This window comes from Staurois parvus, unplaced genomic scaffold, assembly GCF_062004578.1.
Source record: "Staurois parvus isolate SC_StPar_1 unplaced genomic scaffold, SC_StPar_1.0 ptg000689l, whole genome shotgun sequence".
NCBI classification, from domain to species: Eukaryota; Metazoa; Chordata; class Amphibia; order Anura; family Ranidae; genus Staurois; species Staurois parvus.
In genome coordinates, this window is record NW_028318485.1 from 2,575,229 (window position 1) to 2,601,144 (window position 25,916).

Genomic DNA, 25,916 nt, shown 5'->3' on the forward strand with positions numbered 1-25,916 from the left:
GGTAGGTTAATTGGATCCTGTCTAAATTGGCCCTAATATATGTATGAATGTGAGTTAGGGACCTTAGATTGTACACCCCTTGAGGGTTAGGGACTGATGTGAATGTACAATATATATGTAAAGTGCTGCATAAATTGATGGCGCTATATAAGTACCTGAAATAAATAAATCTGCAGAGGTTGCAGACAACTTATCTATGTATGAACATTTTGGAATCCAACTCTAATCAACCAACTAGGCGAATGGTCTGGGCCTCTGTGTACCTTTGCTGTCACAACTCAATAAAGGTTTGTAGGGGCCCCTGATGACATGTGGATTTTGTAGAAGATCACTGACTTAAATGTCACTGACACCTACTGACAGCAATAGAAGGAGACAACAGGGGGAGCCCAAGTGCAGAAAATAGATATGTTACCTAAACAGAATCTCCAGCATACTCATAATCCCGAGCAGGGGCGGACCGACCATTGGAAACTTGGGCACTGCCCGAGGGCCCGGGGTCAGTAGGGGGCCCCATGAGATGCCCCTGGTACCTTTTTCATAGGCTTTTTTGAGTTTGGGCAAGGACACAGGGGCCCCATGATCCCCTATTGCCCGGGGGCCCCATGAGTTGTCAGTCCACCCCTGGACCCGAGTACTGCCAGGCGGAAGGTGCTAGCAACTTAACCACTAACAAACAATCAGGCAGTATGCTTCGGCATGGATACTACTGTTTGCAGTGTCAGCTATACAGAGGATTACCTGTGGGACGGCTGATTATGAAAATATGGAACAGCAAGCGAGTCAAATGTACAAATCAAAGCAAAAATAACTTTTACATTCAAATGCTCAAAACTATAACCCAGTGCAAATATTCTGTTGGTTCCTTTTGCAGAGAATCAATGAATCAAATTTACTACATACTAAAAAGAAACATTTAATAAAGGTTCTATTCTCTTTCTTACAGATATTTTTCCGAGACCTCTGATGGCTTCTGAGTGGAATCCCACAAGTGGTAGTGTAATACATGAGAATGAACACAAGGGGGAACTAGAGGCACATGCAGCCATATCAGAGGCTGCTGCAGAGGGTCAGGGACCAGAAAGGGGGGCAGTTGGGGCAGTTGTAGGGCAAACCAGGCAAGAAACAACTGGGAAAGGGCAGGAGAAGAGCGGAGAAGAAGAAGAGAATGAAAGGACTGACAGAGAGTTCTCAGAGACTATTGAGAAGCTGGATTCTGTGTTACTGGAGGCTGGAGGAAAAGAGGTGCAAATAGAGGGAGACGGGACTGGTATAGACAGAACAGAAGAGGTGAGCGCAGCAATAGAAAAGTGCACAGAGTCAGGAGGGGGGACCATTGAGCAGGCGCCAGCAGAAGAGACCCTGGTGCAGGTGTCAGGAGGAGAGACCCCCGTGCAGGTGTCAGGAGGCGAGACCCCTGTGCAGGTGCCAGGAGGAGAGACCCTTGTGCAGGTGTCAGGAGGAGAGACCCTTGTGCAGGTGTCAGGAGGAGAGACCCCTGTGCAGGTGCCAGGAGGAGAGACCCCTGTGCAGGTGTCAGGAGTAGAGACCCTTGTGCAGGTGTCAGGAGGAGAGACCCCTGTGCAGGTGTCAGGAGTAGAGACCCTTGTGCATGTGCCAGCAAAAACAACTACTGTGCAGGTGTCAGCAGAAGAGACCACTTTGCTGGTGTTGGCAGAAGAAACCATTGTGCAGGTGCCAGCAGAAGGTCCTGCTGTGCAGGTGTCAGGAGAGAAGGCCACTGTGCAGGTGCCAGCAGAAGAATCTACTGTGCAGGTGTCAGTAGAAGTGACCACTGTGCAGGTGCCAGCAGGGCACACTGCTGTGCAGGTGTCAGGAGGGGAGACCATTGTGCAGGTGTCAGGAGAGGAGACCACTGTGCTGGTGTCAGGAGAGGAGACCACTGTGCTGGTGTCAGGAGGGGAGACCACTGCGCAGGTGTCAGGAGGGGAGACCACTGCGCAGGTGTCAGAAGGGGAACCTGCTGTGCAGATGCCAGTGGCAGAGGGCACTGCACAGGTACCAGAAGAAAAGGCTGTACATGTATCAGTGGGGGAGACTACTTTCCAAGTATCAGAAGAAATAAGCCCTCCAGTAGCAAGTGAGGTGAGCAGCAAGTCAGGCAGCCAACAGGCAGGTCCACAGGTGACAACGGGAGAGGGTGTCAGCTCCCATCCTGCAGAGGGGACAGGTACTGGCATGCATGAGAGTGTAACCACACAGATGACTAAAGCAGGCGAGGCATGGATAGACGCCTTGGTAAAAGACATAGTGACAGAGGTGACAGCTGAAGGCACCGGTGCAGGTGAAGCCCCGACTGACCGTCAGGATTCCAGGACTGAGCAGACAGAGGAGGGGGGACATTCCTGTGCAGGCAGGACAACAATCCCCGACCATGAACAGGTGACATTAGAGGAGACAGGTGTAGCTGTGCCGGGGACAGGTGTACAGACTCAGGTGTCCAATGACATACCTGTGCAGGTGTGTGAGGAGGGGGAGGTGACAGGTTCTCCAGGACAGACAGGTAGACAACAGGTAGGACTAGAAGGGGCAACAGCCAGCCTCACAGAGCAAGAAACCGCTGCTGAAGTGCAAGCAGGTAGACAGGTAAAGGCCTCAGGCCAAGAAGCACATGGAGAAGTGACACCTGATCCGGTGACTGTCCCCAGCAGGGAGGGGACAGAAGATCCAGGACACCCAGTAGCATGCCGGGAGAAGGAGTGGCCACCTCTTATTTGCACTGGCAGTGAGGTAAGGGCAGACACAGCTGAGCAGGGAGACACACAGCAAGGGACAGTGCCTGAGAAGGAACCGTGTCCAGGAGCACCAGACATGAAGGACAGGGAGATGGTAGAAGATGGGGTCACCCTGACCCCTGAAACCCCCATAGAGAGAGAGATCCGCCTGGCCATGGAAAGAGAGATGACCCTGCGCCAGGAAAGGGGCATCAGCGTGCCCGTTGGGGAGCCAGAGCTGGTGGAGGTCCGCAGGAAGACGATGATGGTGGAGCCGGTGGCACTGATGGGTAAAGAACGCCAGTTGGCAGGGGCCCAGATGCAAAGAGAGATCCAGCTGGAGACCCAAAGGGAGCAAGACCTGGTGGAGCAAGGCAAAGTGATGGGCATGTACGACCGTGGACCCCAACAGGAGCTGCAGGAGAAGAAATTGATCTTTGAAAGCATGAAAACAGGTAGGTACTTTTATATATAGGTGGCCCCTATCCTGTCCACCTACTTGTGTCTGCTACATTCCATAGTGTAAGAGTAAAAAAAACCCTCTAATTTCCATTTCGGAAAATTGCACCCAGATCTAAATTACATCTGTAGATTTATGCAGGACATAGACGGTTCGTTTATCGGCCGATTTTTCATCCGAAAAAATAATCGTTAGTGGGGCAATGGCATTGGCCGATTTTCATGGTTCCTCCTCATTTCTTTTGTCTGTCGTGCTGGAAAATTTGCGAAAAACGTCCGATTTTCACAATTATTGGTGGCAACAGAACGACCGATCTTTCGTTTTTCGGCTGAAAAATCGTCCGATAAACTAACCCTCTATGGCCTGCATTAGCAATCCTGAATCCTTCACATCAGTCCCAACCTAAAGAGCTAGCGATCTAATGGTCTTTCCTCGATCATACCGACACCAAAACAGTTTATGGAGAAGCTACTGGTGTGTTTTTTGTCTGTCAGAAAAAAAAAACACCAATACTCCATACAGCTGGCATTCCTGTTGGGAATTAAACCCATGATCCCAGCTCTGCAAGACAAGAATTTTAACCACTGAGCCACTCTGGTACCTATCAGTTTGGAAGAACATTTACTGCCACTACAATGAAGATAGGGGGCACTTTATTGTGGCTGATGGCAGATCATCACCTAATTGTGACTAGTTTATACTCATAAACCTCACAGTAGCTGAGCCGGTGATCCCTTGTCTCAGTGGAGTCACATGGACAAATGACACGACTTCTTTGAATGCAGTCTTTTCCATTCCTTACCTGTAATTCATTGTATCCACCCACCATTCTTTGTACCTGACCGGCATGTCCTGTACTGAGCTCAGCTGAACACCCATTTTTCTCTCCTGACCAGTTTGATATCCGTCATTAATTACTATGTGATAGAGTCTGAGGTGTGTCCGCTGGCACCCACACCTTCCCCCACCTACCTGAGGATACCTGCGTATACCTGTGCTGGTCGTCTGCTTTAGTGTAGCTGAGGGCACCTACCTGACATGCTTTATATCTGTTGGCTCCCTTGACTATTTATTCCACAGTATCTGGAAACACCAACCTCTCCTGTGCTTTATAACTGTCACCTACCTTCTCTGATTATTTGGAAACACCAACCTCTCCTGTGCTTTATAACTGTCACCTACCTTCTCTGATTACCTGGGGACACCAACCTCACCTGTGCTTTATAACTGTCACCTACCTCCTATGTTCACCTGTGGACACCAACTTTACCATTGGTTTATAACTGTCATCTATCTTCTCTGTCTACTTAAGGACACCAACCTCACCCATGCTTTTTGTCCCCTAACTTGCTTGTTTACCTGGGGACACCAACCTTACCTGTGCTTTATATATGTCACTTACCTTGACTGTCTACCTGATGACACCAACCTCACCTGTGTTTCTAGGGGACACCAACCTTACATATGCTTTATAACTGTCCCCTTCCTTGCCTGTCTACTAGGGGTCATTTCACCAGTGTTTTATGTTTGTCACTTACCTCCCCTGTCTACATAGGGGACACAAGCCTCACCTGTGCTTTAGAACTGTCACCTAGATCCTCAGTGTACCTGGGGACACCAACTTCACCTGTGCTTTATATCTGTCACCTACCTTGCCTGTCTACCTGGGAATGCAAACCTCACCTGTGCTTTATAACTGTCACCTACCTTGCCTGTCTACCTGGGGACACCAACCTCACCTATGCTTTATATCTGTCACCTACCTTGCCTGTCTACCTGGGAACGCAAACTTCACCTGTGCTTTATATCTGTCACCTACCTTGCCTGTCTACCTGGGAATGCAAACCTCACCTGCGCTTTATAACTGTCACCTACCTTGCCTGTCTACCTGGGAATGCAAACCTCACCTGCGCTTTATAACTGTTACCTACATCATCTATCTACCTGGGGACACCAACCTCACCTATGCTTTATATCTGTCACCTACCTTGCCTGTCTACCTGGGAACGCAAACCTTGCCTATGCTTTATAACTGCCACCCATGTTCTTTGTCTACTTGGGGACACCAACCTCACCTGTGCTTTATAACTGTCACCTATGTTCTTTGTCTACCTGGGGACACCAACCTCACCTGTGCTTTATAAATGTCACCTATGTTCTCTGTCTACCTGGGGACACCAACCTCACCTGTGCTTTATAACTGTCACCTATGTTCTTTGTCTACTTGGGGACACCAACCTCACCTGTGCTTTATAACTGTCACCTATGTTCTCTGTCTACCTGGGGACACCAACCTCACCTGTGTGCTTTATAACTGTCACCTATGTTCTCTGTCTGCCTGGGGACACCAACCTCACCTGTGTGCTTTATAACTGTCACCTATGTTCTCTGTCTACCTGGGGACACCAACCTCACCTGTGCTTTATAACTGTCACCTATGTTCTCTGTCTAACTGGGGACACCAACCTCATCTGTGCTTTATAACTGTCACCTATGTTCTCTGTCTGCCTGGGGACACCAACCTCACCTGTGTGCTTTATAACTGTCACCCATGTTCTCTGTTTACCCAAGGACACCAACCTCACCTGTGCTTTATAACTGTCACCCATGTTCTCTGTCTACCTGGGGACACCAACCTCACCTGTGCTTTATTACTGTCACCTATGTTCTCTGTCTACCTGGGGACACCAACCTCACCTGTGTGCTTTATAACTGTCACCTATGTTCCTGTCTACCTGGGGACACCAACCTCACCTGTGCTTTATAACTGTCACCTATGTTCTCTGTCTATCCGAGGACACCAACCTCACCTGTGCTTTATAACTGTCACCCATGTTCTCTGTCTACCTGGGGACACCAACCTCACCTATGCTTTATAACTGTCACCTATGTTCTCTGTCTACCTGGGGACACCAACCTCACCTGTGTGCTTTATAACTGTCACCTATGTTCTTTGTCTACCTGGGGACACCAACCTCACCTGTGTGCTTTATAACTGTCACCTATGTTCCTGTCTACCTGGGGACACCAACCTCACCTGTGCTTTATAAATGTCAACTATGTTCTGTCTACCTGGGGACACCAACCTCACCTATGTTTTATAACTGTCACCTATGTTCTCTGTCTACCCGGGGACACCAACATCACCTGTGCTTTATTACTGTCACCTATGTTCTCTGTCTACCTGGGGACACCAACCTCACCTGTGCTTTATAAATGTCACCTATGTTCTCTGTCTACCTGGGGACACCAACCTAACCTGGGCTTTATAACTGTCACCTATGTTCTCTGTCTACCTGGGGACACCAACCTAACCTGGGCTTTATAACTGTCACCTATGTTCTCTGTCTACCTGGGGACACCAACCTCACCTATGTTTTATAAATGTCACCTATGTTCTCTACCTGGGGACACCAACCTCACCTGTGCTTTATAACTGTCACCTATGTTCTCTGTCTACCTGGGGACACCAACCTCACCTGTGCTTTATAAATGTCAACTATGTTCTGTCTACCTAGGGACACCAACCTCACCTATGTTTTATAAATGTCACCTATGTTCTCTACCTGGGGACACCAACCTCACCTGTGCTTTATAACTGTCACCTATGTTCTCTGTCTACCTGGGGACACCAACCTTACCTATGCTTTATAACTGTCACCCATGTTCTCTGTCTACCTGGGAGCACCAACCTCACCTGTGCTTTATAAATGTCAACTATGTTCTGTCTATCCGAGGACACCAACCTCACCTATGTTTTATAAATGTCACCTATGTTCTCTACCTGGGGACACCAACCTCACCTGTGCTTTATAACTGTCACCTATGTTCTCTGTCTACCTGGGGACACCAACCTCACCTGTGCTTTATAACTGTCACCCATGTTCTCTGTCTACCTGGGGACACCAACCTCACCTGTGCTTTATAACTGTCAGCCATGTTCTGTCTACCTGGGCACACCAACCTCCCCTGTGCTTTATAACTGTCACCTATGTTCTCTGTCTACCTGGGAGCACCAACCTCACCTGTGCTTTATAAATGTCACCTATGTTCTCTGTCTACCTGGGGACACCAACCTCCCTTGTGCTTTATAAATGTTACCTACCTCCCCTGTCTACCTAGGGGACACCAAAATCACCTGTGTTTTATATCTGCCTTTCTGCCTGGGAATACCTACCTACCTTATCTGTTTTAAACACCTGTCACCTACCTCATAGCTCCCAAATATTCCTGATTTCGAGGGGCTGTCCCTGATTGGAACAAAGTCCCCCTCTCTGTCTTTACTCCTTATTTGTCCCTCATTTTGGTCTGATCTATGTGGTTGTATATAAAATGCACAATTTATCTATCAATCCTTTCATCCAATTTCTAATTTGCTGCAATTGTAAGTTTCAAAATCCAATACAAAGAAATAGTAGTGGTAACAAAAGCACTTGTGGGTTTAACTAATCATTTTTTGTATAATTCTCCTTTAAGGGGGGCGTGGCAGGGGGTGTGTCCTATGCCTATGCGTGTTTGCTATTAGGTGCCCCTCGCTCCCATCTCAGAACATTGGGAGGTATGCAACCTATCTTTACTAGGGGCTTGTTCACACTTGACTTCTAACTCTTATCAAACGCTCCTAATGAGCTTTAGTATGGGCGTTAGACTGGCATTTTACAAGCATTAAAAATGCTCCCCAAGTGCCCTATGTGCAGTTTTGAAGCTTTTTATAAGTGTTTGACAAGCATTAAAACCACACCACAAATAAATAAACTGTATTGTTATTAACGCCCCGCAAATGCCCGCAAACGCTTGCCAGTGCATTTTAGGAGCATCACCATAGAATCAAATGGAAGGCGTTGAAAGGCTTCAAACACTTTCTGACTCGATATGAGGCTTCAGTTTTGAAACAATGCGACGATAATGTGAACAGCACTGTGTGCAGCCCATAGTATCATTTGCAAAGGTGTCCATCCCCGGCGTGTTCTCCTACGTGTCCATCCCCGGCGTGTTATCCTATGTGTCCATCCCCGGCATGTTATCCTATGTGTCCATCCCCGGCGTGTTATCCTATGTGTCCAACCCCGGCATGTTATCCTATGTGTCCATCCCCGGCATGTTATCCTATGTGTCCAACCCCGGCATGTTATCCTATGTGTCCATCCCCGGCATGTTATCCTGTGTGTCCATCCCCGGCATGTTATCCTACGTGTCCATCCCCGGCGTGTTATCCTACGTGTCCATCCCCGGCGTGTTATCCTACGTGTCCATCCCCGGCATGTTATCCTACGTGTCCATCCCCGGCGTGTTATCCTACGTGTCCATCCCCGGCGTGTTATCCTATGTGTCCATCCCCGGCGTGTTCTCCTACGTGTCCATCCCCGGCGTGTTATCCTACGTGTCCATCCCCAGCGTGTTATCCTACGTGTCCATCCCTGGCGTGTTATCCTACGTGTCCATCCCCGGCATGTTATCCTATGTGTCCATCCCCGACATGTTATCCTATGTGTCCATCCCCGGTGTGTTATCCTATGTGTCCATCCCCGGGATGTTATCCTACGTGTCCATCCCCGGCATGTTATCCTACGTGTCCATCCCCGGCGTGTTATCCTACGTGTCCATCCCCGGCGTGTTATCCTACGTGTCCATCCCTGGCATGTTATCCTACGTGTCCATCCCCGGCGTGTTATCCTATGTGTCCATCCCCGGCGTGTTATCCTATGTGTCCATCCCCGGCGTGTTATCCTACGTGTCCATCCCCGGCGTGTTATCCTACGTGTCCATCCCCGGCGTGTTATCCTACGTGTCCATCCCCGGCGTGTTATCCTACGTGTCCATCCCCGGCATGTTATCCTACGTGTCCATCCCCGGTATGTTATCCTACGTGTCCATCCCCGGCATGTTATCCTATGTGTCCATCCCCGGCGTGTTATCCTATGTGTCCATCCCCGGCATGTTATCCTATGTGTCCATCCCCGGCGTGTTATCCTACGTGTCCATCCCCGGCATGTTATCCTACGTGTCCATCCCCGGCATGTTATCCTATGTGTCCATCCCCAGCATGTTATCCTATGTGTCCATCCCCGACATGTTATCCTATGTGTCCATCCCCGGGATGTTATCCTACGTGTCCATCCCCGGCGTGTTATCCTACGTGTCCATCCCTGGCATGTTATCCTACGTGTCCATCCCCGGCATGTTATCCTATGTGTCCATCCCCGACATGTTATCCTACGTGTCCATCCCTGGCATGTTATCCTACGTGTCCATCCCCGGCATGTTATCCTACGTGTCCATCCCCGGCATGTTATCCTATGTGTCCATCCCCAGCATGTTATCCTATGTGTCCATCCCCGGCGTGTTATCCTATGTGTCCATCCCTGGGATGTTATCCTACGTGTCCATCCCTGGCATGTTATCCTACGTGTCCATCCCCGGCGTGTTATCCTACGTGTCCATCCCCGGCGTGTTATCCTACGTGTCCATCCCTGGCATGTTATCCTACGTGTCCATCCCCGGCGTGTTATCCTATGTGTCCATACACACATAGACTGGAATCAACTTTTTTAGCAGGGACAGTTTTTGGCTGGAAGAAAACCCCAAGACTAGTGGGTTTCTAGAGGAGTTTTTTAGCTGTAAAAACGCTGTAAAACACCAAAAACCAGCGTTTTTGGACATTTTTTGACCGAAAACAAAATTTTTGTTTTTATTAAAAAAAACTCTAAAAAACACAAATGTGGAAAACGCCTCTAAACGCAGCAAATAGCCGCTAAACGCTAATGCAAAAACGCTAAAAAAAAGCTGAAAAACCCACATTTTTAACGTGACTTTACGCAGCTAACGTCACCAGCGTTATCAAAACTCCCCGTATGCCATACATGATACAATTTTCTTCAGATTATAGGTTTAGATTTACCAAAAACCATATAATAGGAGGTCAAACCTAACAACACTTTCAGTTGTATCCAATTAGGCCGGCCCTCGCACTACATAGTTGAAGGTAAATCTAAAGGAAATTGGGCAGAAATTTGACAGAAAATTGTATAGTGTATGGCCAGCCTAAAAATGCCCCTCAAACGCTTGCCTTCATTGCCAGTGAGAACTAGGCCTAACTGTCTTGTTGAAGCTGTTACCTACCTTCTCTACCTATCCAAGTACACCAACATCACCCCTTTTCATAACGGTCATCTACATTCCCTGTCTTCCCGAGAGCACCTATCTCATCTGTTTTTTTATAACTTAGCTGACCTCCCTCCTCATGCACACATGGGTTGTATATTTATTTATTTATTTCTAATAATAATAGCGCCGTCAATTTACATAGATATTGTACATTCACATCAGTCCCTAACCCTCAAGGGGTGTACAATCTAAGGTCCCTAACTTACATTCATACATACACATACTAGGGACAATTTAGACAGGAGCTAATTAACCTACCAGCATGTCTTTTTGGAGTGTGGGAGGAAACCAGAGTACCTGGAGGAAACCCACACAGGCACTGGCAGAACATGCAAACTCCAGGCAGGTATATATATTGTACAAATCTGATATCTGAACTCTTGTAAACTCTCTGAAAATATGCCTGATGCAGGCCATAGAGGGGTCGAAAATCGTCCGTTTTTTTTTAAAAAACTAACGAAAAATCGGTCGTTCAATTGGCCGATGTTACCACCAACGGTAAAAAAAATCAACCGATTTTCGTCCCATCTATGGCCGGCATTTAACCCCATAATTACTTCTGTCCCTTGCAGAGAGCTCCACTATTATGTTTTACATGAAAAAGTCTTGCGGTTGCAACAATGTATCCATTTGTATCCAGATGTTTTTATTTGGATACAAATGGATACATTGTTGCAACCGCAAGACTTTTTCTTATAAAATATAATAACGGACTGGACTTCTTCGTCTTTTTCTTCTTCTTTTTCTTCTTCTTCTTCATCTTTTTCTTCTTCTTCTTCTTATTTTCTTCTTCTTTTTCTTTTCTTCTTCTTCTTTTTCTTCTTCATCTTTTTCTTCATCTTTTTCTTCTTCTTCTTCATCTTTTTCTTCTTCTTGTTTTCTTATTATTATTATTATTTTTCTTCTTCTTTTTCTTCTTCTTTCTCTTCTTTTTCTTCTTCTTCTTCTTGCAGGTCACGGCTCATGCGCAGATTTTTTATCGGTAAAACAATCGGCCGATTTGCCCATCATTGCTGGGAAAATCGGCCACAATTTTTCCAACATTTCCGATAAAAAAAGTGCAAAAAGCCAGAAAAACTTTTTTGGCAGAAAAATCAACTGATTTTCGACCCGTCTATGACCGGCATTACCTTTTTTAAGTGTGATTGCACAGGTTCTAACGTGACCGCCCTTGGGTTGGGAAGTTGTAAGGTTGCCTTGCGTTGAAACGCATTGGAAAAAATGCCCACAAAAGGCCCTGTTTGCCTCCAGTGGAGACAACCCCCACCTACCCACATTAGATGCCTGAGGATAATCACGGCAAGGCAATGCAAATGAAGTGAGCAAATCTGTCTGCCTTCTAATACATACTGTATATAATTCTATCCTGTACATAGACACACACTGATAATATCTGCAGTCAGGTGATCCCTTTTACATATATATATATATATAAAGCATTAAAAAGGACTATAGCTTCCCTTGAAGATAAGGTAATGTTATATTACAACTTAAAAACGTAGCGAGTCCGCATTGATGCATTCCTGACACGTCCTAATTTACACGGGCGGTATAAATTTTTCAAAAAGTGCCACCTTTTATCATTACAAAGCAATCCCTGTGCTCCAGTCCAGTGACTTTGCCTTGTCTGAGATGGTGTCAGACAGATGGAAGCATTTTCACAATATCCAATCCTCTAGTGATCACACTGCAACATTGTAACTTTGTAGAAAGTCAACAAAGGTGAGAGGAAGCAGCAGGGGCTAATCTGTGTTAGACATTTGTGAACACATCTTAAACCCTAACACCATACTTTCCTTGATGACTTCAGGATATATTTATACTGGCGCATATATACTGCGCATCTGGTGAGTGCGCAATTCTCTTCATATCACTGCACAAGCACAGACGTACCAGAATAACAAGCACCTTTAAGAGCACTGAAAGTCAGTTTATGAACTTTAATATTATTCTGTTTTATGAACTTTTATCACAGCATTTTTATACTAAGTATTGTGCTATTTTTATCAATTTTATGACCCTTATATTGTTTTAGCACTGCACTACCATTATATTATTACAGCTTAGACCTGTTGCGGCTCCAGGGCAGGGGCAGACTGACCATTTGGAAACTCGGGCACTGCCCGAGGGCCCGGGGTCAGTAAGGGGCCCCATGAGATGCCCCTGGTACCTTTTTCATAGGCTTTTTTGAGTTTGGGCACGGACACAGTGGCCCCATGATCCCCTATTGCCCGGGGGCCCCATGAGTTGTCAGTCCACCCCTGCTCCAGGGTTTATATTCTTAGGTCATCCTTGAGCTGGTATCTCAGTCTAGGAAGTAGATACTACCCCCTCGTTAAAAACCACAGGGCCCCATACAGCCAACCTGACAAAAAAACCTTAAAAAAAAAAATACAGTTTACTATGCTTCAGTTCTGAATGAACACAATGAGTGACCAATACTGATCGCCCATTGTGTTAATTCAAGAAAGGAACTGGCTGGTTAATGTGACTTATTTTTTGGACCCTTCCCCCACTCTGCATCTTGAAGGATCCTTTTGTGTGCTTGCCACAGCCGGTGGGAAGAAGAGGAGGGAATTCGGCACTGTGGGGGCCCAGCTGGGTGATTCAGGTGTACACAGGGAGGGTGGTTGGCATGGTGGTGGGGGGGAGCAGGGGCGGTCTGACCATTTAAGCACTTGGGCACTGTCCGAGGGCCCGGGTCAGTAGGGGGCCCCATGAGATGCCCGTGGTGCCTTTCATTGGCTTTTTCATAGGCTTTTTTGAGTGTGGGCCAGGACACAGGGGCCCCATGATCCGCAATTGCCCGGGGCCCCATGAGTTGTCAGTCCGCCCCTGGGGGGGAGTAATTACTGGAACAGATCCCCTGTATGGCTCTTTCCGCAGATTGGCTCCAGTAATTGCCCAACTCCCCCCCCCAACACACATACACACCATTCCAATGACCCTCTCTGCCCACATCCGATTCACCCTGCTGGCCTGGGCCCCGTACAGAAGGACTGGTGGTACCCCCTTATCCACGGCCCTGCCCATGAATGTAACCGAAAAAGATGTCTGTGCTCTTCTGGAGAGAAAAGTAGATGGAGACATTGTCAGGGGCAGGTAGTAAATACCTGTTCCATTTATACATTACCTAGCATGCATGTCCATAACATGAATACATATATCTAATGATAGGCCCACTTTTAAGGTAACCTGTGAGGATAGAAATTTCGAAGCTGCCATCGCAGGTCATTTTGATCCTGCCTTTACTAGCTAGAGACTCACTGACCTAGTTTTCTAGTTCTCTATTACAATTCTGTTCTGGAGCACCACTGCTGACTGTAGACTCACATATCTGTTACCATCGTTGGTACAGTAGGCCTTTACAGAAACCTGTCATTAGAGGGATTCTGGGACATTGCTGAATGGCTTCTGAAAAAATACTAGTTGCCTGGCTGTCTCTGGCTTCATTGATCTGTGCTATGCAGATTAAGATATTGCTCCTTGCATCATTTTCAGGTGTTGGGGAACCCCTGCTAGAATCAAATCATTAAGGGTAAATGGGGAAAACGTCCCTTACATTGGTGGTCAGTAGGAAGAAAGACCCCCAACAGTGATGGCCAGATTGCCATCCTAAAAGATAGCTAAAAAGATCACTGGTGTCATGCTGCTGACTGTACCAAGTGGACCTGGAACTACGCAGGCACCATAAAAATGGGAGGTCAATCAGCCAGAGCTCAAGGAACCCCATAGTAACCTCTGAAGGAACCATAGGGGTTCCATGAAATCCTGGTTGAGAATAACTGCTCTAGGCCTATGTAGTCCTATTCGACTGCGTTGTTCTGTGTGTTGCTTGATGCGTTTTTCTTGTACCTGTGGCCATTTGTTTTGCCAAAGCTTGTCTACATGCCAGAAAACACACCTGATGCTTCCTGCTTTCTGATGCATGCTTTGAGGGTAAGGTACACTGCATACTTCATGGATACACAGTATGAGTAAGAGTGCCTCCAAAATGCTTGAACAACATGTGCTTCCAACATACACTGATGACCCTTACACCTGTGGTAACCCATACATTGATGTAAATCCAGCCTAAAAATTGGAAGTGGCAAGTACAGCATCTGCATCCCCTACGAAACCCCCCTTTATGGTTTATAGGGCACCACATTTTGGTCAGACATATATCTTCACCAGGGGCGGACTGACCATTTGGAAACGCGGGCACTGCCTGAGGGCCCGGGGTCAGTAGGGGGCCCCATGAGATGCCCCTGGTACCTTTTTCATAGGCTTTTTTGATTTTGGGCAAGGACACAGGGGCCCCATGATCCCCTATTGTCCGGGGGGCCCCATGGGTTGTCAGTCCACCCCTGATCTTCACCTTGGTATGGCCTCGCCAATCGGCACCTTTGGAGAACCTCTGGATCAGCCTTTCTCAACCTTTTTACCCCAGATGAACCTGAAATAAATTTTACATCTAGGGCAGCTATTTTCAACCAGGGTTTCCTTGAGCTGTGGCTGAATGACCCCACATTTGATGGTGTCTGCAACATTCTGGGGCCAATGCCACTTGGCAGAACCAGCTGCATGGCACCAATGATCTTTTTAGCTGTCTGTAAAGGCATTCAGACCAGCACTAGAAGTGGGACATCCTTTCCACTGGTCAGCAATGTAAAGAGGAATTATTCCCACTGACCCCCAATGAATTGGTTTTATGGAGGTTTCTCCAAGACCTGAAGATTATTTCAAAGGTTCCTCCTGAGTAAAAATGTTGAAAAAGGCTGGTTTAAGGGAACCTCTGCTGAAAAATTAACCCGTGGGAAAAATGCGTCTTACATTGGTGGTCAGTGGAAAGAATGTCCCCATTTCACTGGTGGTCAGTTTGGCACTCCTACAGACAGCTTAAAAGATCATTGGTGTCATGCTGCTGGTTGGTCCAAGGAGTATTGACCCCAGAACTAAACAGGCACCCTAAAATGGAAGACCAACCAGCACTAGCTCAAGGAATCTCCAGCCACCTTTGGAGCAACCCTAGACTTCCATGGAACCCTGGCTGAGAATGGCTTCTCTAGATCATCCTGGGGATGAAAATCGAATTTTACTTAAAGTGACATGGTAAGGTCTGTAAAGAAAAGGCTGATAGCAAGTCCGTGAAATAGAGGTACCCTCTCTTATTTGATAGCCCCAGTCTATGAAGCCTACATCACTCCTGTGTCCTGTAGTTACATAGGAGTTGGATGATGGACCATTGTTGGTGGGAGTGGACGTAGGAATCCAACACTATAAGGCCTCTTTCACACGGGCGTTCCATATGTATTTCTATGGACTAGAGGATATAAACAGATGATCATCCGTTTATATCCGCTAATGTCTGTATATGTTAACATCCATTTTTTTGAACAGAAGAATATCATATTTTTCTAACGTAAAAAGACCCAGAACGGCCGAGAAACGGATGTAAATGGATGAAAAACAAATGAAAACGGATTAAAACGGATGAAAAACTGATGAAAACAGACGAAGGCAGATTAAAACGCATGAAAAACTGATGTAAACGGATGTAAACGAATGAAAAACGGATGTAAACGAATGGAAAACGGATTAAAAAAACATGTAAACTGACAAAAAACTGATCTAAACGGATGTAAACTAATGAAAAACAGATGTACACGGATGTAAAGTGGATAAAAACAAATTAAAACGGATGGAAAAAAACTGCTGTAAACTGATGAAAAACTGATGTAAACTGATGAAAAACCGATGGAAACTGATGAAGAACTGATGTGAGCTGATCTGTTTTTTTTTTTGGAAAAAACGTGTCCGAACTGCTAAAAAAACGGAGCGCCCATGTCAAAGGGCCCTTAGAAGTTTCAAATGTTGAACACTTTGTCAAACACTGAGATGGAAGGAAGGAAAAAGACACATGGTACCAGAGGGGTGCGGAGATATGCGCTCTTCTATTGCAGAGACCTGCCATTAGGTTTTTCTTTTTACAGATGTGACAGGGTCACTTTAACACCCCCATGAATGGGTATTGGATGGAAAAGAACGAGCAATGTGGGATAACTTGTACACAGCACAATAAAAACGACCGTTTGGTGCTGATTATTATTGCCAGTGGCGTCCCGTAGCAGGTGTGGGGGGTGTGCACCACTCCGGGTGACTCCTACCGCACGGAGTGACACCAGACCCGTTCCACGAAAAGTTGTAAAGTAAGCCAAAGGTCCCCGCAGGATGGATCTGATCCATCCTGCGGGGATCGTCGCTTTCTTTACATCTTACCTTTTCGTGGAACGGGTCCAGTGTCACCCTGTATAGGTTGCATGCAGACGATCCCCGCAGGATGGATCGGATCTACGGATTGGGGAGCATATCCGATCCATTATGCTCAATCCGCAGATCGGATCCATCCTGCGGGGATCGTCGACATGCAACCTATACAGGGTGACACTGGACCCGTTCCACGAAAAGGTAAGTTGATGGATCGGATCTGCAGATTGGGGAGCATAATGGATCAGACTCCGATCCTTTATGCTCAATCCACAGATCGGATCCATTCTGCGGGGATCGTCAGAGGGTGTGTCACCAAGTGTTATCGCACCGGGTGACACCAACCAGGGGCGGACTGACCATTCGGTCACTCGGGCACTGCCCGAGGGCCCGGGGTCAGTAGGGGGCCCCATGAAATGCCCCTGGTACCTTTTTTGGGTGTGCTTTGAGTGTGGGCAAGTACACAGGGGCCCCATGATCCCCTATTGCCCGGGGGCCCCATGAGCTGTCAGTCCGCCCCTGTCACCAATCCTAGGGACGCCCCTGATTATTGCATATGTGCTATTTAATTAAATAAAGTAACCAATCAGAATCCACCTCTGTAGTGAAATCAGTTTAATTGCAGGCCTTTTCCTTGCTTTGCTCTTCCAATACCTTGTTGGATGTAGTGTCTCTGGGAACAGTCATACAATGCTGGCACGCAGAGAGGCCCAGTAGTACTGTCCCTCCCCGGCTCTCCTTGGACAGTCACTCCCATGTTTGCATTGGTTTCCTTAGTAAATTTAGCGGCAAATCCATGTAAATGAGTATTGACTTAACCCTGGTAAAGGAAAGTGAAAGCCAGCTGGCTGTCAAGCCTTACACGCTGACTTTTTAATGTCCGTCCCTGGAAATATTTGCCTCTAGGGCTGCCTCTGGCTTCCACGTGTAGATCAGAAGAACCTCTGTAATACAAAGATGTCTATTTTAATATCACTGCAGGCTTTATACATAGTATAAGTCCAGATTAATATTGACATACCGATTTGGACTCCATTTTGATCAGATTCAATCAAATTGAGACGATCAGCCAGGGCATAATGTTATGTCCATCAGTCGGCAGCCCTCAGAAATGTTGTTCATGAATACTATTGGTGTGGGTTTTGGAACACTATAACTGTGGGTATCGGATTATAACTTTTTTTTTTTAATGGTTGAACTGGATGGACTTTTGTCTTTTTTCAGCCAGACTAACTATGTAACTATTGTAATTCGATCAACCAGAATATGAGATTACATGATGGAAACAGAGATGCAATTGATTACTTGTATTTGTAAGTTATGATCATATCTTAACTATCAATTGAAGTCCACTTCCCCATGTTGGCATATTGATTGAATGGCTTGTGGACTATACAGTAGATTGATTTTTCCTATAGAAGGAGATTGATCAAAAAAGAAATCGATAATTTAGGATGTATGGCCAGTATTAGTGAATAGGGGAATTTATAAACAGAAATTACCTTATAAATTTTCAGTACTCAGGCTACTCTAATGTATTGAAGTACGGTAAAGCTAAGTCATCCATGGCACAAAGGGACTGTCTTAGACAGCAGAGTGGCCAATCAGATTCTCCCTTTCCTTCTACAAAAGCGCTAAGCTAGCCATAAATGGCTCAAATTGTAGCCAATTTGTATGAATCGGCTGAAGTTTGAGCTGTGGTGACCCTACCTCAGCCTTTGTCAGCCAGGGTGCCCAGGCACCCTGGGGTGCCTTGAGGTTTCTTCAGGGGTGCCTTGGCAAAATTTCAAAAAATTGCCCAAAACTTGTTTACAAGCCAGCGGGTGAAACACACCTGCCTTTTAGTTACACAAAACCTCAGGTTTTCATTGTGAACCATTACGACCTTCTAGCCGCCAGCATCCTGACAACCAATGACATCATCAGTTGATAAGGAGGATGTCAGTTACCTGCACAGCATCCTAGTTTGACCCTCCCCTGCCCATTTCCATCAGTGCTGGGGTCATATTAGCTCAGTGATGGAGAAAAACTGAGGGAGAGGAGAAACATTGGAATACTACTCGGTACCAGTGTGCAAAAGTGTATTTGCTTTGGAAGAATTAATCACCTCTAATGTTGAGTGTCCTACATGTGTGGATGTTGCTGCATTATATAGAACTATTAGAATAGTTTCTCATATTTTAGAATGGGGTCCCCTTTTAAAATTATGGAGTCTTGAGGCACCCCATTTTAGAATGGGGTGCCTCAAGACTGTCCATAAATTTAAAGGATGCCTCGGGACTGTCCATAATTTTAAAGAGTGTCTTGAGTGAAAAAAGGTTGAGAAACACTGCCCTACCTACACCACCTGGCTCCACAAACTTCGACTGGGCTGTGCTTGAGTATTCTGACAGCCAGCACTTAGAATAGCTTGCAGCAGGAGATTCCTCCATCCATGCTGTTTAGCATGGATAGGTGGAATCTATGGATTTATCTCATTTAGCCCAGGGGAATTTTTACGTGTTTGGCCATCTTACCTAGACAGAAGTACAGTTAGCCAACAATTACTTACAGAAGAAAGACAGGTGACCTGTACTCTATTATACATCCTACTGACAATGGTTGGGGCACTTCTGATCTCCATGTGCAAAGTTGAGTTTCTGGAAAAGCAGCAGGGTGGCATTGTTTTACGCTTGCCTCCTACTCTGTTATCACCTGTCTTTCTTCTTTAAGTCATTGTTGTCACCTAGTGCTTCCAAATATGGAGAGCATGTGACAGCACTGATGATTGTTGATTGGTCCAAGCTTGTCACATGGGGGAGGCGACAATCCTCAGCACTGTTTAAACTCCAACTACAGTGACTCAAGAGATTACACAGGCATTCCTTTCCATACTTTCAGTGGCTGAACAGAGTGGCAGGTGGGGCAAAGCGAGGGTGAGTATGTTCTGCTGGGGTGGGTGGAGTGAGCCTGTTGCATGCCGTGCATGAGAAAAAAAACATGTTTCCTTTAAGGCAACTTGCATTTTCTTTAAAGCGTATCTAATCTATCATTTATTTTTAATATTCAAAGCATGCTCACCCATTCATACATGTCTCCAATTATTTATTTATTTCAGGTACTTATATAGCGCCATCAATTTACACAGCACTTTACCTATATATTGTACATTCACATCAGTCCCTAACCCTCAAGGGACGTACAATCTAAGGTCCCTAACTCACATTCATACATACACATACTAGGGACAATTTAGACAGAATCCAATTAACCTACCAGCATGTCTTTGTAGTGTGGGAGGAAACCAGAGTACGCGGAGGAAACACACGCAGGCACAGGGAGAACATGCAAACTCCAGGCAGGTGGTGCCATGGTTGGGATTCAAACCGGCAACCCTAGTACTGCCAGGCAGAAGTGCTAACCATTTAGCCACTGTGCCGCCCACTCCATGCTTTCTTTTGCTGAGAACTCAGTTTGATCACTTTGAAATACCCCTTGCATTTCTGGACGTGGCCATCTTGAATAAGGGCAGATGATTCATGCAGTATTTACTTCCTGGAATCCATCTGTCCTCAGCTCAGGCATGCAGGCAGGAGGATTTACTTAGCTGAGAAAACTACTCTTCCTTTCCTGAAGACTTCTGGGATGTATGAAATCATTTGCCTAGGCAAGAAACCAGGAAGTAACTAAATCATTGTAAAAAAAAAAAAAAAAAAAAAACCAGTTTAAAACACGTAAATATGATATACTTTCCCATCTATTTACTAATGCAAGAAGCATAAGGATTCCAAATAGTCGAGTATAGATTCCAAATAATTGAGAGAGTAAAGTTCCACTTTAAACTTCACCCCAGCAGCACTTACCTTTCCTTCGCTCTCTGATAGCTCCTCTCAGCCACCAGGAGAAAAGATAATACCCAGTACTTCCAAGCATGGAGGAGCATGTGACAGCACTGATGCCTGTTGAATGGTCCAGCGTTGTCACATGAGGGAGACGACAGACCTCACTCCTGTTTAAAACTTCAACTACAGCAACTGGAGAGCTTACACAGGCACTCCTTTCCATTATTTTGGGGGCAGGGAGTAAAGTGAGGGTGAGTATGTGATGTTGGGGAGGGTTGCATTTAAGTGAACTAGTTATTATTATTATTATTATTATACAGTATTTATAAAGAGCCAATGGTTCGCTCAGCGCTGTACATTACAAAGGGGGACAGAACATGTGACAGAACAATACCAATACAATGCAAAACATGAGGGGATCGAGGGCCCTGCTCTTTGGAGCTTACAATCTAGGAGGGAGGGGATGGTGGTACAGGAGGAGATGGCTGTGGGGGATGGAGTGGTAGGAAGAGTGTGGGAGGTCGGCAAGTTAGCAGGGGGTGGGGTAGGCTTCCCTGAAGAGATGGGTTTTCATGGTGCGCCTAAAGGAGAGGAGAGTAGGTGATAGTCTGATGGGTTGGGGCAGGGAGTTCCAGAGGATGGGTGACACCCTAGAGAAGTCCTGGAGGCGGGCATGGGACAAAAGTTGCTTTGGCCTGCATGGACAAAAGCCCACATTTCCTTTAAGGCAAGTTACAAAAAGTTAAATATGTTCATTTTGTTTTTCAGAGTCTTCAGATGTTCCTTTTAAAAGAAGGCAAAGCGAAATGCAGAAGTCTGATTCCACTGAGATTCTAATGGAAATCCCTGCACCATCCAATCACGTGTTTTCAGCTGCTCCTGCTGCAGAGGCGAAGAAAGGCCCATCATATGCTGAGGCTAACGGAAGCAACATCATAATCATAGAGCATGCCTCTATACTCCGGAGGTCTACTCCCGGCAACGTCTATAGTGCCGCCCCTGCAGATCTGCGAAGAACCTCCCCTGCACAGTCTCGACGCTCCACCCCTGCAGATCTTCGTTTTGCTCGTTCAAGCTCAGGGAACTCTCCTGTCCCTAACTCTGAGTCCCCTGTCGCTGCTCCTGGCAGTCCCTTTCAGCTACTCCGTGCACCCAGCCCACGCTCCTTACTGGAGAGAGAAATAGAAGAAGTGCAGGAGAGAGAGCGGGAATTACGGAAACAGAGAACAAGTATCTATGGGAGGGATAATGGCACAGAGGAGAACTCCCAGATGACACTTGATAACAGAAGTGACATCCAAAGTGGAGTTTACCAGCCAGGTGAGAGCACAGCATTAATACTTTCATAGGCTAACTCCAGCCAAAACTTTTTAATTTTTTTTGGGATACAACAGGGAAGGGAAAAAGGCAAAGAGCCTCTGTCTTTATTGTATTTCCCCTACTTGGGAAATTTCCCCTCACTTCCTAGAAAATCTCATTAATCGGATAGCAGATAAAAACAAAAACACCTTAGTAGCTTAGGAAAGGGTTAGAATGTCTAATGTGCTTATTGCTTTTTGTGGCTTTTTTTTTTATGGTGACAACCCCCTCCTTTTTCTTTTATTGGTGGCACCAGGACAGGAAGTGATGGAAAATTCCCCCATTGGGGGAACAAACAACAATAAAAGTCTCGCAAAATTTCTGTACAAAACTAAAAAATATTTTGACTGAAGTTTGGATTTTCAATGCAAAAGATAGAGATAAGAAAGAAGCAGTAGTAGAAAAAGTGAGAAGTCAGGTCCCCCTATTTGCAACACTCAAGTGCTGGCATGGCTTCCCTAGTGGTGCAGAACCTCATCCTTGCCTTTGGTTGGGGAGAGGCTCCAACACAAAAGCTGGGCACCAGAGGGACCTGTCAGATTTTCAACACTGTCTGTGTCCCCACTAAGGAGATTCACCCTCTTTGTTTCTCCTGGGGGTGACCACCGTCATAAAAACTGAAGGGGAGTTCAAATGTAAAATGTTGAGTTGTCACCAGAATTGGAATAGTGTGATACTCTTTCTATGAGGACACTTGTTTGGGTGACAGCTGTTTATAAGAGAATTCCTTCACTTTTGGGAGATTTCCTCCTATTTTTTGTAGTCTCCAAGACTAAAAATTTGCTTTAGATATACTTTATGGCTGGGCCGTAGATGAGTCGAAAACCAAATGTTCTGTCGATCGAAAATGGCTTATATAATTGTGGCGTATTTACTGAAACTGATCCCCTGCAGGCGCTAAAGGCGGATTCTCCTCCTCTCCATCCCACCGCTTTCAGCTGCTGCAGGGGGGTTCTGTAGAGGATCAGTTCCAGTAAATGCTACACCCAGGGGCGGACTGACAACTCATGGGGCCCCCGGGCAATAGGGGATCATGGGGCCCCTGTGTCCTTGCCCAAACTCAAAAAAGCCTATGAAAAAGGTACCAGGGGCATCTCATGGGGCCCTCTACTGACCCCGGGCCCTCAGGCAGTGCCCGAGTTTCCAAATGGTCAGTCCGCCCCTGGCTACACCCACCACCCTTCCTGTTCATGTTCCCCTTCATCTTGCTGCCCGGGTCCTGCTGTGTGTTTCCCTGGTCCCTGTCTGCTGCGGCGGATCGTTTCAGGATGAAGAGTGGGGAAGGGGCTCGTTAATTATGTAGCAGCACCTTTCTTTTCGTTCCCGATCTGTGGCTGTTCTGTTGAATGGGATGTTGGAAAATGATCATTCACCTGATCAATGTGGTATGGAAGCGGAAGAGTCCCTGCTGTCAGAATACAATAGCACAGCGGGAAGGATTCCTCTATTCACCTTGATTGTGTGGATGTGGGAATCAATTTGTTTGTTTTTTTTTCAAGCAGCCCGCTGACTGATCGATCAAGAATGATCCATCTATGGCCAGCTTTACATAAGAAAGCCGGATAAAATCGCGCAGAGTCCCGAATTTGGGCTATAGTTTGAAGACCCCTGCTTTATTGCAACAGGATGCCATTTAACATGATACATTGAGAGTGTTTGACATTTGGACAGACTGTGCAGAGCCTATTGTGTTCAGTCAGACAGACCTTATCAGTGAGATAAGGAGATCAGTTGGAAGTGGAGCCTGCTTATGCAAAGGCAAGCATAGACAGCTTGAATTTCCGCCATTCATTCTGCAAGAGAGAAAAAAAAAATCAGTTGATTCCCCCAATGGAGAAAATTATGAAGGGACCACAATGTGCATACGCATGGGGAAAGGACAATTCACCAGTTCACCTAGATACAGATACTGCTTAGTACAGGCATTCAAGTCTTATCTATTATTATGTGATTTCTATGACTCATACGTTGTTACATGTCGTTATTTCATGGTATCTTTTGTAATAATGAATGGTGATATAATAATATTTATCCAGCGAGGGATCAAAGGAAGCCTGTGCTACTATCCACAGGAATGTTAGTGAGCCTTCCCTACAATGCAAAGAGCAAGGTTTAATGGTAACCCATAATAGGCAATCAGATACTGGTGTTATAACTTCTGTGAGCTACTGAAAGATGGTTTCTAACTGTCATCATGAAGATTATATATAGTTCTAAAAAAACAGAGAAATTTAATCGATTGGTCGACCATCTTCGTGGTGCTGAAACCCAACTGGTTCCTTGTCCAAGGCTAACAAAGTCACGCTTTGGGTTTTTCACTCTTCTTCGTAGAAGGTGATGTAGGTAAAAGGCAATACCAAGATATGTGTAGGTATACAAGAAGGTGGCCTGGTCTGATGAATTAAAATGAAAAACAAATCCGATCCATGGAGGCCCCACCTCACAACTTACAGGACTTAAATGATCTGACACTCGATAATATTTATCGAACGAGGGATCAAAGGAGGCCTGTGCTACTATCCACAGGAATGTTAGTGAGCCTTCCCTACAATGCAAAAAGCAAGGATTGATAGTAACCCATAGTAGGCAATCAGATACTGGTGTTCTAACTTCTGTGAGCTACTGAAAGATGGTTTCTAACTGTCATCATGAAGATTATATATAGTTCTAAAAAAACAGAGAAATGTAATCGATTGGTCAACCATCTTCTTGGCACTGAAACCCAACTGGTTCCTTGTCCAAGGCTAACAATGTCACTCTCTGGGTTTTTCACTCTTTTTCGTAGAAGGTCATGTAGGATCAAGCCAATACCAAGATATGTGTAGGTATACAAGAAGGTGGCCTGGTCTGCTGAATTAAAATGAAAAACCAATCCGATCCATGGAGGCCCCACCTCACAACTTACAGGACTTAAATGATCTGATACCGATGGCTTAGTGTTAGATACCACAGCATACCTTCAGAGGTCTAGTGGAGTCCATGCCTCGAAGGGTTATGGTGGATGACCATAATGTTATGACTGATCAGTGTATATGTCAGTTGCATATAAGAACATATTCAATGATGTTCAACAATGTTTGCATATTTTCAAAGTTCCTTTTTGAGTGCCAATTCCACCTGCACAGGAAGCATATGGTGCTCACCAGCAAGTGTGTTGTTTGTCATTCCTCAAAATAATTCCCATGCACCGCCTTGCTATAGAGTGGGCCTTGACTTTTTTCTGACTCTGAAGTAAACCACGCCCACCTGTAAGCAAAGCCTAAACCACCATTCTACAACCAATTGTGGAAACCTCTCTTGGCCAATGAGTCTCTGGCTCATGGATTCAGGTACATCAGTTTGTGATGTCAAATTGTGTTCACCTTGTGGCCCCTGCATCAAAAAAAATTGATTTGCTTGTCTAGGGGAGCCCATCCTGAAAAACACTGGGAGTCCATGTTGATAAGCCCTACCCATCCTAAGCTAAGCCCATCTGTGGACATTTAGGTTCACACAAGTAGATGTCATCTAAACTCTGCCCAACAATTGAATGAAATGCTACTCACTGTTCAAGTCCCACCCAATAGAACCTTAAAATCTGGAACGTCCCTCAAAATATGGATAGGTATGCTTGTAGTATGAAAGGGGTGTGTCAGAGATTTTTTATTTCTGTTTGCCTCTCCCAATCCCCACATCCATAATGTAATATACAATATGATGATTGCTGTTTGATGTTAAATAGTAATGAGCTCAGGGCAAGCTGTGCATATCAAAACAGTCCCCCCCTGTTATTTTTTCAATAAATAAGGGAGTGATCTGTAGACATGACAGCTGCCCAAAGACACAGCTCACCTCCTTTAGTGTTCCATACCTGTTGTACATTCTTTGGTTTATCAGCTAGTTATAGCCTCCCAGTTTTCTTCAATTGGCCCGGTGCTTTCTAGCCCGACACCCCTCAATTTCCCTTAGATTTTCTTGGCACGTTGGCATGGACCACTGTATGGCCACTGGAAATACCCAAACCTGATTTTAAATGACAGTTATGTATCATGCAGCGCATTGCAGCCTCAGGGAAGAGCCCTTTTTTTTTCGTTGTTAAATCCCTACCATAATTTTTGAATTAGATCAAACTGTAGATGCAGACTCATG

At 45.7% G+C, this 25,916-nt stretch overlaps 1 protein-coding gene across 1 annotated transcript in view; it reads left to right on the forward strand.

The window, feature by feature from the left end:
* MISP3 (MISP family member 3) overlaps positions 1–25,916 on the forward strand; it is a 40,179-nt gene that overhangs the window by 4,329 nt on the left and 9,934 nt on the right. Inside the window, exons 2-3 of the mRNA XM_089652651.1 lie at positions 947–3,190; positions 21,198–21,749. Coding sequence (XP_089508777.1) covers positions 967–3,190; positions 21,198–21,749 — 2,776 coding nt within the window. The 5' untranslated portion in view covers positions 947–966. The remainder of the gene's footprint in view (positions 1–946; positions 3,191–21,197; positions 21,750–25,916) is intronic.